This window comes from Saccoglossus kowalevskii, chromosome 18 (genome assembly GCF_978046115.1).
Source record: "Saccoglossus kowalevskii chromosome 18, keSacKowa6.1, whole genome shotgun sequence".
Classification (NCBI taxonomy): Eukaryota; Metazoa; Hemichordata; class Enteropneusta; family Harrimaniidae; genus Saccoglossus; species Saccoglossus kowalevskii.
Genome location: NC_140658.1, coordinates 1023805 through 1037787, shown reverse-complemented (window position 1 = coordinate 1037787; position 13983 = coordinate 1023805). Strand labels below are relative to the sequence as shown.

General features: G+C 39.3%; 1 protein-coding gene across 13 annotated transcripts in view; it reads right to left on the bottom strand.

The window, feature by feature from the left end:
* LOC100329046 (otoferlin) overlaps window positions 1-13983 on the bottom strand; it is a 317927-nt gene that overhangs the window by 232471 nt on the left and 71473 nt on the right. For all 13 annotated transcript variants that reach the window (XM_085492732.1, XM_085492720.1, XM_085492731.1 and 10 more), the window contains exons 6-10: window positions 12196-12311; window positions 8033-8181; window positions 7388-7519; window positions 6902-6964; window positions 6637-6721 (exon numbers count right to left, since the gene is read on the bottom strand). In XM_085492732.1, the coding sequence (XP_085348858.1) occupies window positions 6637-6721; window positions 6902-6964; window positions 7388-7519; window positions 8033-8181; window positions 12196-12311 (545 nt within the window). The remainder of the gene's footprint in view (window positions 1-6636; window positions 6722-6901; window positions 6965-7387; window positions 7520-8032; window positions 8182-12195; window positions 12312-13983) is intronic.

The following is a 13983-nucleotide window of genomic DNA, read 5'->3' as shown; positions in this document are numbered from 1 at the left end:
CCAGAACTCCTCTCAAAAACTGTACCAGGCACTCCTCGCAAAAACTGTACCAGAACTCCTCCCAAAAACTGTACCAGGCACTCCTCCAAAAAACTAAACCAGAACTCCTCCCAAAAACTGTACCAGAACTCCTCTCAGAAACTGTACCAGAACTCCTCGCAAAAACTGTACCAGCACTCCTCCTAAAAACTGTACCAGCACTCCTCCCAAAAACTGTACCAGAACTCCTCTCAAAAACTGTACCAGAACTCCTCTCAAAAACTGTACCAGAACTCCTCCCAAAAACTGTACCAGAACTCCTCTCAAAAACTGTACCAGAACTCCTCACAAAAACTGTACCAGAACTCCTCCCAAAAACTGTACCAGCACTCTTAAAAACTGTACCAGAACTCCTCTCAAAAACTGTACCAGAACTCCTCTCAAAAACTCTTCCCAAAAACTGTACCAGCACTCCTTTAAAAAACTGTACCAGAACTCCTCTCAAAAACTGTAACAGAACTCCTCTCAAAAACTGTACCAGAACTCCTCACAAAAACTGTACCAGAACTCCTCCCAAAAACTGTACCAGCACTCTCAAAAACTGTACCAGAACTCCTCTCAAAAACTCTTCCCAAAAACTGTACCAGCACTCCTTTAAAAAACTGTACCAGCACTCCTTTAAAAAACTGTACCAGAACTCCTCTCAAAAACTGTACCAGAACTCCTCTCAAAAACTGTACCAGAACTCCTCCCAAAAACTGTACCAGCACTCTTCCCAAAAACTGTACCAGAACTCCTCTCAAAAACTGTACCAGAACTCTTCCCAAAAACTGTACCAGAACTCCTCTCAAAAACTGTACCAGAACTCCTCTCAAAAACTGTACCAGGCACTCCTCCCAAAAACTGTACCAGAACTCCTCCCAAAAACTGTACCAGCACTCTTCCCAAAAACTGTACCAGAACTTTTCCCAAAATCTGTACCAGAACTCCTTTAAAAAACTGTACCAGAACTCCTCTCAAAAACTGTACCAGAACTCCTCCCAAAAACTCCTCTCAAAAACTGTACCAGCACTCTTCCCAAAAACTGTACCAGAACTCCTCTCAAAAACTGTACCAGAACTCCTCTCAAAAACTCTTCCCAAAAACTGTACCAGCACTCCTTTAAAAAACTGTACCAGAACTCCTCTCAAAAACTGTACCAGAACTGCTCTCAAAAACTGTACCAGAACTCCTCACAAAAACTGTACCAGAACTCCTCCCAAAAACTGTACGAGCACTCTTAAAAACTGTACCAGAACTCCTCTCAAAAACTGTACCAGAACTCCTCTCAAAAACTCTTCCCAAAAACTGTACCAGCACTCCTTTAAAAAACTGTACCAGCACTCCTTTAAAAAACTGTACCAGAACTCCTCTCAAAAACTGTACCAGAACTCCTCCCAAAAACTCCTCCCAAAAACTGTACCAGCACTCTTCCCAAAAACTGTACCAGAACTCCTCTCAAAAACTGTACCAGAACTCTTCCCAAAAACTGTACCAGAACTCCTCTCAAAAACTGTACCAGAACTCCTCTCAAAAACTGTACCAGGCACTCCTCCCAAAAACTGTACCAGAACTCCTCCCAAAAACTGTACCAGCACTCTTCCCAAAAACTGTACCAGAACTTTTCCCAAAATCTGTACCAGAACTCCTTTAAAAAACTGTACCAGAACTCCTCTCAAAAACTGTACCAGAACTCCTCCCAAAAACTGTACCAGAACTCCTCTCAAAAACTGTACCAGAACTCCTCGCAAAAACTGTACCAGCACTCCTCCCAAAAACTGTACCAGGCACTCCTCCCAAAAACTGTACCAGAACTCCTCTCAAAAACTGTATCAGCACTCCTCCCAAAAACTGTACCAGAATTCCTCCCAAAAACTGTACCAGAACTCCTCGCAAAAACTGTACCAGGCACTCCTCGCAAAAACTGTACCAGAACTCCTCTCAAAAACTGTACCAGAACTCCACTCAAAAACAGTACCAGAACTCCTCTCAAAAACTGTACCAGAACTCCTCCCAAAAACTGTACCAGGCACTCCTCCCAAAAGCTGTACCAGAATTCCTCCCAAAAACTGTACCAGAACTCCTCTCAAAAACTGTCCCAGGCACTCCTCGCAAAAACTGTACCAGAACTCCTCTCAAAAACTGTACCAGCACTCCTCCCAAAAACTGTACCAGAACTCCTCCCAAAAACTGTGCCAGAACTCCTCTCAAAAACTGTACCAGAACTCCTCCCAAAAACTGTACCAGAACTCCTCTCAAAAACTGTATCAGAACTCCTCCCAAAAACTGTACCAGAATTCCTCCCAAAAACTGTACCAGGCACTCCTCCCAAAAACTGTACCAGAACTCTTCCTAATAACTGTACCAACACTCCTCGCAAAAACTGTACCAGAACTCCTCTCAAAAACTGTACCAGAACTCCTCGCAAAAACTGTACCAGGCACTCCTCGCAAAAACTGTACCAGAACTCCTCTCAAAAACTGTACCAGAACTCCACTCAAAAACAGTACCAGAACTCCTCTCAAAAACTGTACCAGAACTCCTCCCAAAAACTGTACCAGAACTCCTCCCAAAAACTGTACCAGCACTCCTCCCAAAAACTGTACCAGAACTCCTCACAAAAACTGTACCAGAACTCCTCACAAAAACTGTACCAGGCACTCCTCTCAAAAACTATACCAGAACTCCTACCAAAAAGTGTAACAGAACTTCTCCCAAAAACTGTACTAGCACTCCTCCTAAAAAACTGTACCAGAACTCCTCCCAAAAACTGTACCAGAACTCCTCTCAAAAACTGTACCAGAACTCCTCTCAAAAACTGTACCAGAACTCCTCCCAAAAACTGTACCAGAACTCCTCCCAAAAACTGTACCAAGCACTCCTCCAAAAAACTAAACCAGAACTCCTCCCAAAAACTGTACCAGAACTCCTCTCAAAAACTGTACCAAAACTCCTCGCAAAAACTGTATCAGCACTCCTCCCAAAAACTGTACCAGAACTCCTCGCAAAAACTGTACCAGAACTCCTCTCAAAAACTGTACCAGAACTCCTCCCAAAAACTGTACCAGAACTCCTCGCAAAAACTGTACCAGAACTCCTCTCAAAAACTGTACCAGAACTCCTCTCAAAAACTGTACCAGAACTCCTCTCAAAAACTCTACCATGCACTCCTCCCAAAAACTGTACCAGAACTCCTCCCAAAAACTGTACCAGCACTCCTCCCAAAAACTGTACCAGAACTCCTCGCAAAAACTGTACCAGAACTCCTCTCAAAAACTGTACCAGAACTCCTCCCAAAAACTGTACCAGAACTCCTCTCAAAAACTGTACCAGAACTCGCAAAAACTGTACCAGCACTCCTCCCAAAAACTGTACCAGGCACTCCTCCCAAAAGCTGTACCAGAATTCCTCCCAAAAACTGTACCAGAACTCCTCTCAAAAACTGTCCCAGGCACTCCTCGCAAAAACTGTACCAGAACTCCTCTCAAAAACTGTACCAGCACTCCTCCCAAAAACTGTACCAGAACTCCTCCCAAAAACTGTACCAGAACTCCTCTCAAAAACTGTACCAGAACTCCTCCCAAAAACTGTACCAGAACTCCTCTCAAAAACTGTACCAGAACTCCTCGCAAAAACTGTACCAGCACTCCTCCCAAAAACTGTACCAGGCACTCCTCCCAAAAACTGTACCAGAACTCCTCTCAAAAACTGTATCAGAACTCCTCCCAAAAACTGTACCAGAATTCCTCCCAAAAACTGTACCAGGCACTCCTCCCAAAAACTGTATCAGAACTCCTCCCAAAAACTGTACCAGAATTCCTCCCAAAAACTGTACCAGGCACTCCTCCCAAAAACTGTACCAGAACTCTTCCTAATAACTGTACCAACACTCCTCGCAAAAACTGTACCAGAACTCCTCTCAAAAACTGTACCAGAACTCCTCGCAAAAACTGTACCAGGCACTCCTCGCAAAAACTGTACCAGAACTCCTCCCAAAAACTGTACCAGAACTCCTCTCAAAAACTGTACCAGAACTCCTCTCAAAAACTGTACCAGGCACTCCTCGCAAAAACTGTACCAGCACTCCTCCCAAAAACTGTACCAGAACTCCTCCCAAAAACTGTACCAGAACTCTTCTCAAAAACTGTACCAGAACTCCTCTCAAAAACTGTACCAGAACTCCTCCTAATAACTGTACCAGAACTCCTCCTAAAAACTGTACCAGCACTCCTCCTAAAAACTGTACCAGCACTCCTCCCAAAACTGTACCAGCACTCCTCTAAAAAACTGTACCAAAATTCCTCGCAAAAACTGTACCAGAACTCCTCTCAAAAACTGTACCAGAACTCCTCGCAAAAACTGTACCAGGCACTCCTCCCAAAAACTGTACCAGCACTCCTCCCAAAAACTGTACCAGAACTACTCTCAAAAACTGTACCAGAACTCCTCTCAAAAACTGTACCAGGCACTCCTCGCAAAAACTGTACCAGAACTCCTCCCAAAAACTGTACCAGGCACTCCTCCAAAAAACTAAACCAGAACTCCTCCCAAAAACTGTACCAGAACTCCTCTCAGAAACTGTACCAGAACTCCTCGCAAAAACTGTACCAGCACTCCTCCTAAAAACTGTACCAGCACTCCTCCCAAAAACTGTACCAGAACTCCTCTCAAAAACTGTACCAGAACTCCTCTCAAAAACTGTACCAGAACTCCTCCCAAAAACTGTACCAGAACTCCTCTCAAAAACTGTACCAGAACTCCTCACAAAAACTGTACCAGAACTCCTCCCAAAAACTGTACCAGCACTCTTAAAAACTGTACCAGAACTCCTCTCAAAAACTGTACCAGAACTCCTCTCAAAAACTCTTCCCAAAAACTGTACCAGCACTCCTTTAAAAAACTGTACCAGAACTCCTCTCAAAAACTGTAACAGAACTCCTCTCAAAAACTGTACCAGAACTCCTCACAAAAACTGTACCAGAACTCCTCCCAAAAACTGTACCAGCACTCTCAAAAACTGTACCAGAACTCCTCTCAAAAACTCTTCCCAAAAACTGTACCAGCACTCCTTTAAAAAACTGTACCAGCACTCCTTTAAAAAACTGTACCAGAACTCCTCTCAAAAACTGTACCAGAACTCCTCTCAAAAACTGTACCAGAACTCCTCCCAAAAACTGTACCAGCACTCTTCCCAAAAACTGTACCAGAACTCCTCTCAAAAACTGTACCAGAACTCTTCCCAAAAACTGTACCAGAACTCCTCTCAAAAACTGTACCAGAACTCCTCTCAAAAACTGTACCAGGCACTCCTCCCAAAAACTGTACCAGAACTCCTCCCAAAAACTGTACCAGCACTCTTCCCAAAAACTGTACCAGAACTTTTCCCAAAATCTGTACCAGAACTCCTTTAAAAAACTGTACCAGAACTCCTCTCAAAAACTGTACCAGAACTCCTCCCAAAAACTCCTCTCAAAAACTGTACCAGCACTCTTCCCAAAAACTGTACCAGAACTCCTCTCAAAAACTGTACCAGAACTCCTCTCAAAAACTCTTCCCAAAAACTGTACCAGCACTCCTTTAAAAAACTGTACCAGAACTCCTCTCAAAAACTGTACCAGAACTGCTCTCAAAAACTGTACCAGAACTCCTCACAAAAACTGTACCAGAACTCCTCCCAAAAACTGTACGAGCACTCTTAAAAACTGTACCAGAACTCCTCTCAAAAACTGTACCAGAACTCCTCTCAAAAACTCTTCCCAAAAACTGTACCAGCACTCCTTTAAAAAACTGTACCAGCACTCCTTTAAAAAACTGTACCAGAACTCCTCTCAAAAACTGTACCAGAACTCCTCCCAAAAACTCCTCCCAAAAACTGTACCAGCACTCTTCCCAAAAACTGTACCAGAACTCCTCTCAAAAACTGTACCAGAACTCTTCCCAAAAACTGTACCAGAACTCCTCTCAAAAACTGTACCAGAACTCCTCTCAAAAACTGTACCAGGCACTCCTCCCAAAAACTGTACCAGAACTCCTCCCAAAAACTGTACCAGCACTCTTCCCAAAAACTGTACCAGAACTTTTCCCAAAATCTGTACCAGAACTCCTTTAAAAAACTGTACCAGAACTCCTCTCAAAAACTGTACCAGAACTCCTCCCAAAAACTCCTCCCAAAAACTGTACCAGCACTCTTCCCAAAAACTGTACCAGAACTCCTCTCAAAAACTGTACCAGCACTTTTCCCAAAAACTGTACCAGCACTCCTTTAAAAAACTGTACCAGAACTCCTTTAAAAAACTGTACTATAACTCCTCCTAAAAACTGTACCAGAAATCCTCCTAAAAACTGTATCAGCATGCATTCGATCATTCAAATTTTCCAAAAACTAGAGTAAACCAGTCACCAGCAATGAACGCATTCAAAGTTATTAATGTGACACGCAAACATTTAAACAGTGCTATAAGCGCACAATACAAAATATAATCCTGTCACTGAACATATTATTGGTAAAACAGATTGTTAAATGGAAAAGATACACCCATGAACATAAGATTATTGCACAGAAATCAGTCAATTACTAGACAATACATACCAATAATTATAAAGCAAAAAAGAACTTACCTGGGGCCTGATACACAGTACCAACATCAAATTTGAACTGACCAATCACAGTACCCGCTCTAAGTACATTACGAGAATGAAGTGCCTACAAAAAAAAAATAAAAATAAATTCCAGAATGTATCACAGTATACATGTAGGGTTGGAAAGAAACAGCTGCAGTTTATTTCAATATTTTCACAATTCCATTGTAACCATTGATTTTAGGTCTATGTTGTTACTGTGTATTGTCTAATATTGTAAGTGAAAACATTAGAAAACATTTACCTGGAGTTTGATTATCTTGTCAAACAACATTGCTGGGGCAACATGAAAATCAAAGACAAAATACTGAAAAGAAAATATTTATTGTTATTGTACATCTTGCACTGAAAACAATAGAATTCACTGAATCCGTAAAATTCTGTATTTGTATTCATTCTGAAATGTACCAACGCTTGAACATTTAAATTATTTCTCATATGGATCTATGTACTGTTTTCATGATACTTTGTGGTACTCTTGTGATAATCTCATATGATTATGTTAACTTTATTTAAGCCAATCAACCACCAGACCAAGACTATAAAATTAACGTACACATGCAACACCCAAAGCAATGAAGAAAGTCATTAAATATTGCACACCAAAATTTGAGAATATTTTATTAAAAATTTAGATTAAAAAAAAAATAACACTAATGTCATATCTTTCACTTGTGGATTTAACTCATTAGGTTTTTTTATTAGCCTACCTTTCTCAAAATATACTCACCTCATTGAAGTAGGGACAATTTGTTGAATGTTTGACGCTTGTGTATTTCTTTTGATCACCGACAACAACACATACCAAAGGATCAATGTTGAGTCCTGCTAACTGTCGTGCTTCTATTACTGTGATGGAAATCTACAATACATATGATATAGAGATTAACCCACCCACTGCGTATGTCATCAGATTAAACAACAACAAATACATATAAAGATGCATAAACTTGTAATTCAATGAGTCTTATGTAGTAAACAATATTAAAACATTGCCAGCTGAAAGCCATATCAAAATGAATAGAAAACAAAAGACAGCAGAAAATGTGTTAAGGTCACCCAGTTAAAACACATAATGACCAACTATGCTTAGAACCTCACAATTCTGATTCAAGACTATGATGAATGGCATCTTAAGCCATGAATGTCAGAGCTTGTTTGACCTGATTGCAGGTTTTGGAGAAATTCAGAACCAAACAAAAATTTACTTTATTTTTATTATATAGTGAAAAGTGAAAAAGCCAATAATAAAATACCATGTGCCTTGCACAGACAGGGCTGAGTTACACATAAATCAACCACAATCTAATGTGAAATGTGCATAAACAGAATACAAAATAAGAAATGTAATCTTATCCAATGTACATATTTTTACCTGGAAATCTTGTGGTTTGAGAGATGCTGGATCCATTGCTGGTTTACTTGCATAAATTCTTGACATTCTGGGGACATCATATCCACTATCAGACGATGTGTCCTCCTCTTCATTAAGACAGAAATCCCCTTCACTCATATTAAAACCACCTGGGTTGCATTCAAGAAAATTAATATCAGCTCAAATCACTAAATACATTAATAAAATGATGGATATGACTTTTCAGAAAATTGCAGCCCCCTCCTCTAGGTACAAAAAACTTTGAACCAAACTGTTCCTCAAATCACTGTTTCGTCATGAATATGATATTGGGACTGTCAGCGGAGCATTAAGCCAATTTTATTTTTGTTTAGCAATTTATAAATTAATTCAACCTTTTGCAAATTATTTAATAAGAAATTCCATGGGGTCCATGGCTTGGTTAAGGTCTGTAGGGGTGAGAGTGACATTTTTTGTGAGTTTAATAATAATAACTTTATTACACTACTAAAAACCTTCAGAGGGTTTTTGTATGGTAAGGAATATAAATACAAAGAAATAAAAAACATACAATACACAAGAGATACAAATAAAATGTTAGTAAAATAAAAGAAAAAAATAAATTAATTACTTTCTGTGGTTTTAAAAATTGTGCTCTTTAAGTATTTTGCTAAAGCTATATTATTCTCCATAATCTTTTTAAATATGGAATTCACATCCATTGTGTAAATATTTATTGAACACTCATCAAACAGTTTTTTTCTTTGTTCTATGTAGCCAGTACAAAATAGCAGGAAATGTTTTTCATCTCCTATTGCTTTAGTGTTACATTTATTACAGTGTTTATTTTCTAATTCTATTTTGGGCTTTGTTCTTCTACCTAATTCTATTTCTAAGTTGTGGACGGAATTTTGAAAGCATTTTCCTGAGGCTGAAATTTGAAATGTTTTGCAAATAATTTTCCATATTATAACTTACTTTGAATAGTTTGTATGTTCTCAGTTTTGTTCCCCTATTTTCATTGGTTTCACTGAAATTTAGTTCTTCTCTCCATCTTTGAATATAAATCTCAGATAGTCTGAGTTTTACTTTTTTTAGTATTTGATTCCAATTTTCCATATTGTGATCATTTTTTATTTTAATTAGATCATGTCCCAGTGTAGCATTAATATTCCTTACCCAGTTTGAATTAATTTTTCTCATTTCATCCAGGGCTAATTTTAAAATGTGATTATCAGGCAGACTATATAGTCTATGCCAGTATTTAATTTGAGCCAAATTAATTTTTAATTTTACTGGTAACCTACCAAGTTCTGCTTTCAAACCACTAATTGGCGTCATTTTACTCACTCCTAGGATAAACCTGTAAAAATGACTGCAAACTTGCTCTAAACTGTTACTGTCAGTTGTGATTTCATTGACCCAGATTTATGAGTATAGGTGAAATTAATTGGTCGAGAATTTTCAAACTAAGTGCTGGTGAGATTATTTTGTGGTCTAAGACTGTTTGTCTGATGCTGAAAAGAGCCTTCATTGATTTATTTTTTAACATAGATAAGTTTGTTTTAAATTTCTCATTTGGAGTAAATATTGCCCCTAAATAGCAAAACTCGCTAACAGCTGTTATGTCTTGGTTGTTGATTTTAAAATTCATGTTTTTAATCAGTCTGTTGCTGCAATTAAATACCATGACTTTAGTTTTCTTTACGTTTACTTCTAAATTCCAATTTATACAATAGTCATTTAATTTGTTCAGACAGCTTTGTAGGCCGTCTTTCGTTTCTGAAATAAGTGCAAGATCATCTGCATATTGGATGCAATTTATAGGTTTCCCGCCCATTAGAACTGGTTTATTAATATGATCCCCAAATAATTCTGGCAGATCGTTCAGAAAAATGTTAAATAAAGTTTTTTCAACTGCTGTTTTTATCAGGAAAATTGCGTCTGTCATTCTCCTGTCTTTCCTAAAGCCAAACTGCATGTCGGTAAATAATTTATTTTCTTCCAAGTATGTGGTCTATCTTTGATTCATTATGCCAGTAAATAGTTTTGAGAGACAACTTGTTAATGCAATAGCTCTATAATTACCAAGATTTAATTTGTCACCTGATTTGTGTAATGAAACAAGAATCATAGATTTCCAGGTTTCAGGAAATTTTCCACTATCTAGAATACAGTTGAAAAGTTTCTGTAAACATCTTATCATTAACTTATTTTTGGTTTTCAACATTTCATTGGCAATGCTGTCATCAGCAGCTGATTTATTGTTTTTTAGTTTGCTAACAGTACTAAGAATTTCTTCGTATGTGATATTTGAGTTTAGATATTGGTTGGGAATTTGTCGCATTTCTTTTTCTATAAGATTATTTTGTAACTCATGATGTTTAATGTTTTTAATGAGGACGGTACAATATATCATAATATGAAGTTACAATCAGTGAATACAGCGGGACAAGATGGAAGGTTAGTGCCAATACAATCAGTGAATACAGCGGGACAAGATGGAAGGTTAGTGCCAATACAATCAGTGAATACAGCGGGACAAGATGGAAGGTTAGTGCCAATACAATCAGTGAATACAGCGGGACAAGATGGAAGGTTAGTGCCAATACAATCAGTGAATACAGCGGGACAAGATGGAAGGTTAGTGCCAATACAATCAGTGAATACAGCGGGACAAGATGGAAGGTTAGTGCCAATACAATCAGTGAATACAGCGGGACAAGATGGAAGGTTAGTGCCAATACAATCAGTGAATACAGCGGGACAAGATGGAAGGTTAGTGCCAATACAATCAGTGAATACAGCGGGACAAGATGGAAGGTTAGTGCCAATACAATCAGTGAATACAACGGGACAAGATGGAAGGTTAGTGCCAATACAATCAGTGAATACAGCGGGACAAGATGGAAGGTTAGTGCCAATACAATCAGTGAATACAGCGGGACAAGATGGAAGGTTAGTGCCAATACAATCAGTGAATACAGCGGGACAAGATGGAAGGTTAGTGCCAATACAATCAGTGAATACAGCGGGACAAGATGGAAGGTTAGTGCCAATACAATCAGTGAATACAGCGGGACAAGATGGAAGGTTAGTGCCAATACAATCAGTGAATACAGCGGGACAAGATGGAAGGTTAGTGCCAATACAATCAGTGAATACAGCGGGACAAGATGGAAGGTTAGTGCCAATACAATCAGTGAATACAGCGGGACAAGATGGAAGGTTAGTGCCAATACAATCAGTGAATACAGCGGGACAAGATGGAAGGTTAGTGCCAATACAATCAGTGAATACAGTGGGACAAGATGGAAGGTTAGTGCCAATACAATCAGTGAATACAGCGGGACAAGATGGAAGGTTAGTGCCAATACAATCAGTGAATACAGCGGGACAAGATGGAAGGTTAGTGCCAATACAATCAGTGAATACAGCGGGACAAGATGGAAGGTTAGTGCCAATACAATCAGTGAATACAGCGGGACAAGATGGAAGGTTAGTGCCAATACAATCAGTGAATACAGCGGGACAAGATGGAAGGTTAGTGCCAATACAATCAGTGAATACAGCGGGACAAGATGGAAGGTTAGTGCCAATACAATCAGTGAATACAGTGGGACAAGATGGAAGGTTAGTGCCAATACAATCAGTGAATACAGCGGGACAAGATGGAAGGTTAGTGCCAATACAAATAAATACATGCAATAGATTTAGTTCTAGTGAAAATGCTTGATTTTGCTACATTTTTACAAGTTACAGTCAATACAAATCATATTATATAATCCAGTGTATGCCTTTGAAAAGAAAATGGTCACTAGTCAGATCAGATCTATAAACAAAATGATTTGTATCAGGATGTTCTTTGTATGCACCACATTCAGATCCAGGTGGATGAAATTGGCCACCGGGCGGTCATTTTGAATTTAATAAGCAAATACAAGTATATACATCCCAAAAATGTGTACAGTATGAATTAAACATGTCATAGTTCTATAACAGCAATAACAAAAATTAAATCTGCCCATGCACGCCTGTGATTCAGACCAGCCCAGACCTTTCTTAACTACTGGTACACAGACAACCAGTATCAGATTGATGTGAAAATAAAGTTTTTAATTCAAGAGCATACTATATATTAGAGAATACCATTATTATCAGTAAGATACATGACATAAATTTACCGAGAGTGTCAAGGAGTGTTTGAGATCCAATCAATAACTGTCCATCCTCATCTTTATGCAATCTTCTTTTCTTCATTTTCATCAAAGCCATCATTCCCTTTCCCATACTTCTTATACTATGGAAGAATCAAACATGGTCATATGTTAGGATAGTTTATTATCATCATCATCTTCTATAATTGTATATTATGAGGTTTTCATTGGAATACGAAAAGTATGCATGAAAGCAGTACAGTGATCACATGACATCATGAGAATCAGAAGTTGATGCATATTCTCAAGATAACCCAATTATTAGATGGCAAAAAAAAGTTACATGTTGTGCGAACATTTGTGTTCAGTGGTGGAATTCTATATCAGTACAGCGTTTTACAAATCAGGGTGAAATCTAATTTATTGGTTTTGAAGTTATGCCACAAAATATGAATACCAAAATTTAAACTAAAGCAGTATCTTATGAAGGTTAGCTTTAATTATGTTTTTATGCTTGGAAATTAAACTGAAAATGATGAAAATTCTGATATAAAGACAGTTTAATAAAGGGAAAGTCACTTTGCTGTAAAAGAGTGAGAAAAACCAGTATATTAGACTGTCATCTGCACTGGTTTGCATGAGTGAGAATCAACAAAATCTTAACTAGTCCTATGGTACATTATTATGGTAGGATACTGCTAGGATACAGAAACACATTAAATTTACAGGAAACACTCATAGAATGGAAGGAAGTGATATCAATAATGCAAAGGTACTTAATAGGATGTCAGTAAAGTGATGTCCTTGGGGAATAGAGAAATAAAACGTCTAAATTTTCTCATTTAAAGCCTTATGGGTGGTTTTGGTCATGTACACTGTGCATGTATTAACGATTTATACTGGAATGTTTACATAGTTAAATTGAGATTCAAGTCATAAACTTGACTATTCCTAAGACAAATTAGTACATAAATCCTCACATACATGTAATAAGATGGTTGTGTACTGTCAGGTGGTGGTTGTGGCCATCTCTCAGCTGATAATGGGACTGTCAGGTGGTGGTTGTGGCCATCTCTCAGCTGATAATGGGACTGTCAGGTGGTGGTTGTGGCCATCTCTCAGCTGATAATGGGACTGTCAGGTGGTGGTTGTGGCCATCTCTCAGCTGATAATGGGACTGTCAGGTGGTGGTTGTGGCCATCTCTCAGCTGATAATGGGACTGTCAGATGGTGGTTGTGGCCCTCTCTCAGCCGATAATGGGACTGTCAGGTGGTGGTTGTGGCCATCTCTCAGCCGATAATGGGACTGTCAGGTGGTGGTTGTGGCCCTCTCTCAGCCGATAATGGGACTGTCAGGTGGTGATTGTGGCCATCTCTCAGCCGATAATGGGACTGTCAGGTGGTGGTTGTGGCCATCTCTCAGCCGATAATGGGACTGTCAGGTGGTGGTTGTGGCCATCTCTCAGCTGATAATGGGACTGTCAGGTGGTGATTGTGGCCATCTCTCAGCCGATAATGGGACTGTCAGGTGGTGTTTGTGGCCATCTCTCAGCTGATAATGGGACTGTCAGGTGGTGGTTGTGGCCATCTCTCAGCTGATAATGGGACTGTCAGGTGGTGATTGTGGCCATCTCTCAGCCGATAATGGGACTGTCAGGTGGTGGTTGTGGCCATATCTCAGCTGATAATGGGACTGTCAGGTGGTGGTTGTGGCCATCTCTCAGCCGATAATGGGACTGTCAGGTGGTGGTTGTGGCCATCTCTCAGCTGATAATGGGACTGTCAGGTGGTGGTTGTGGCCATCTCTCAGCTGAT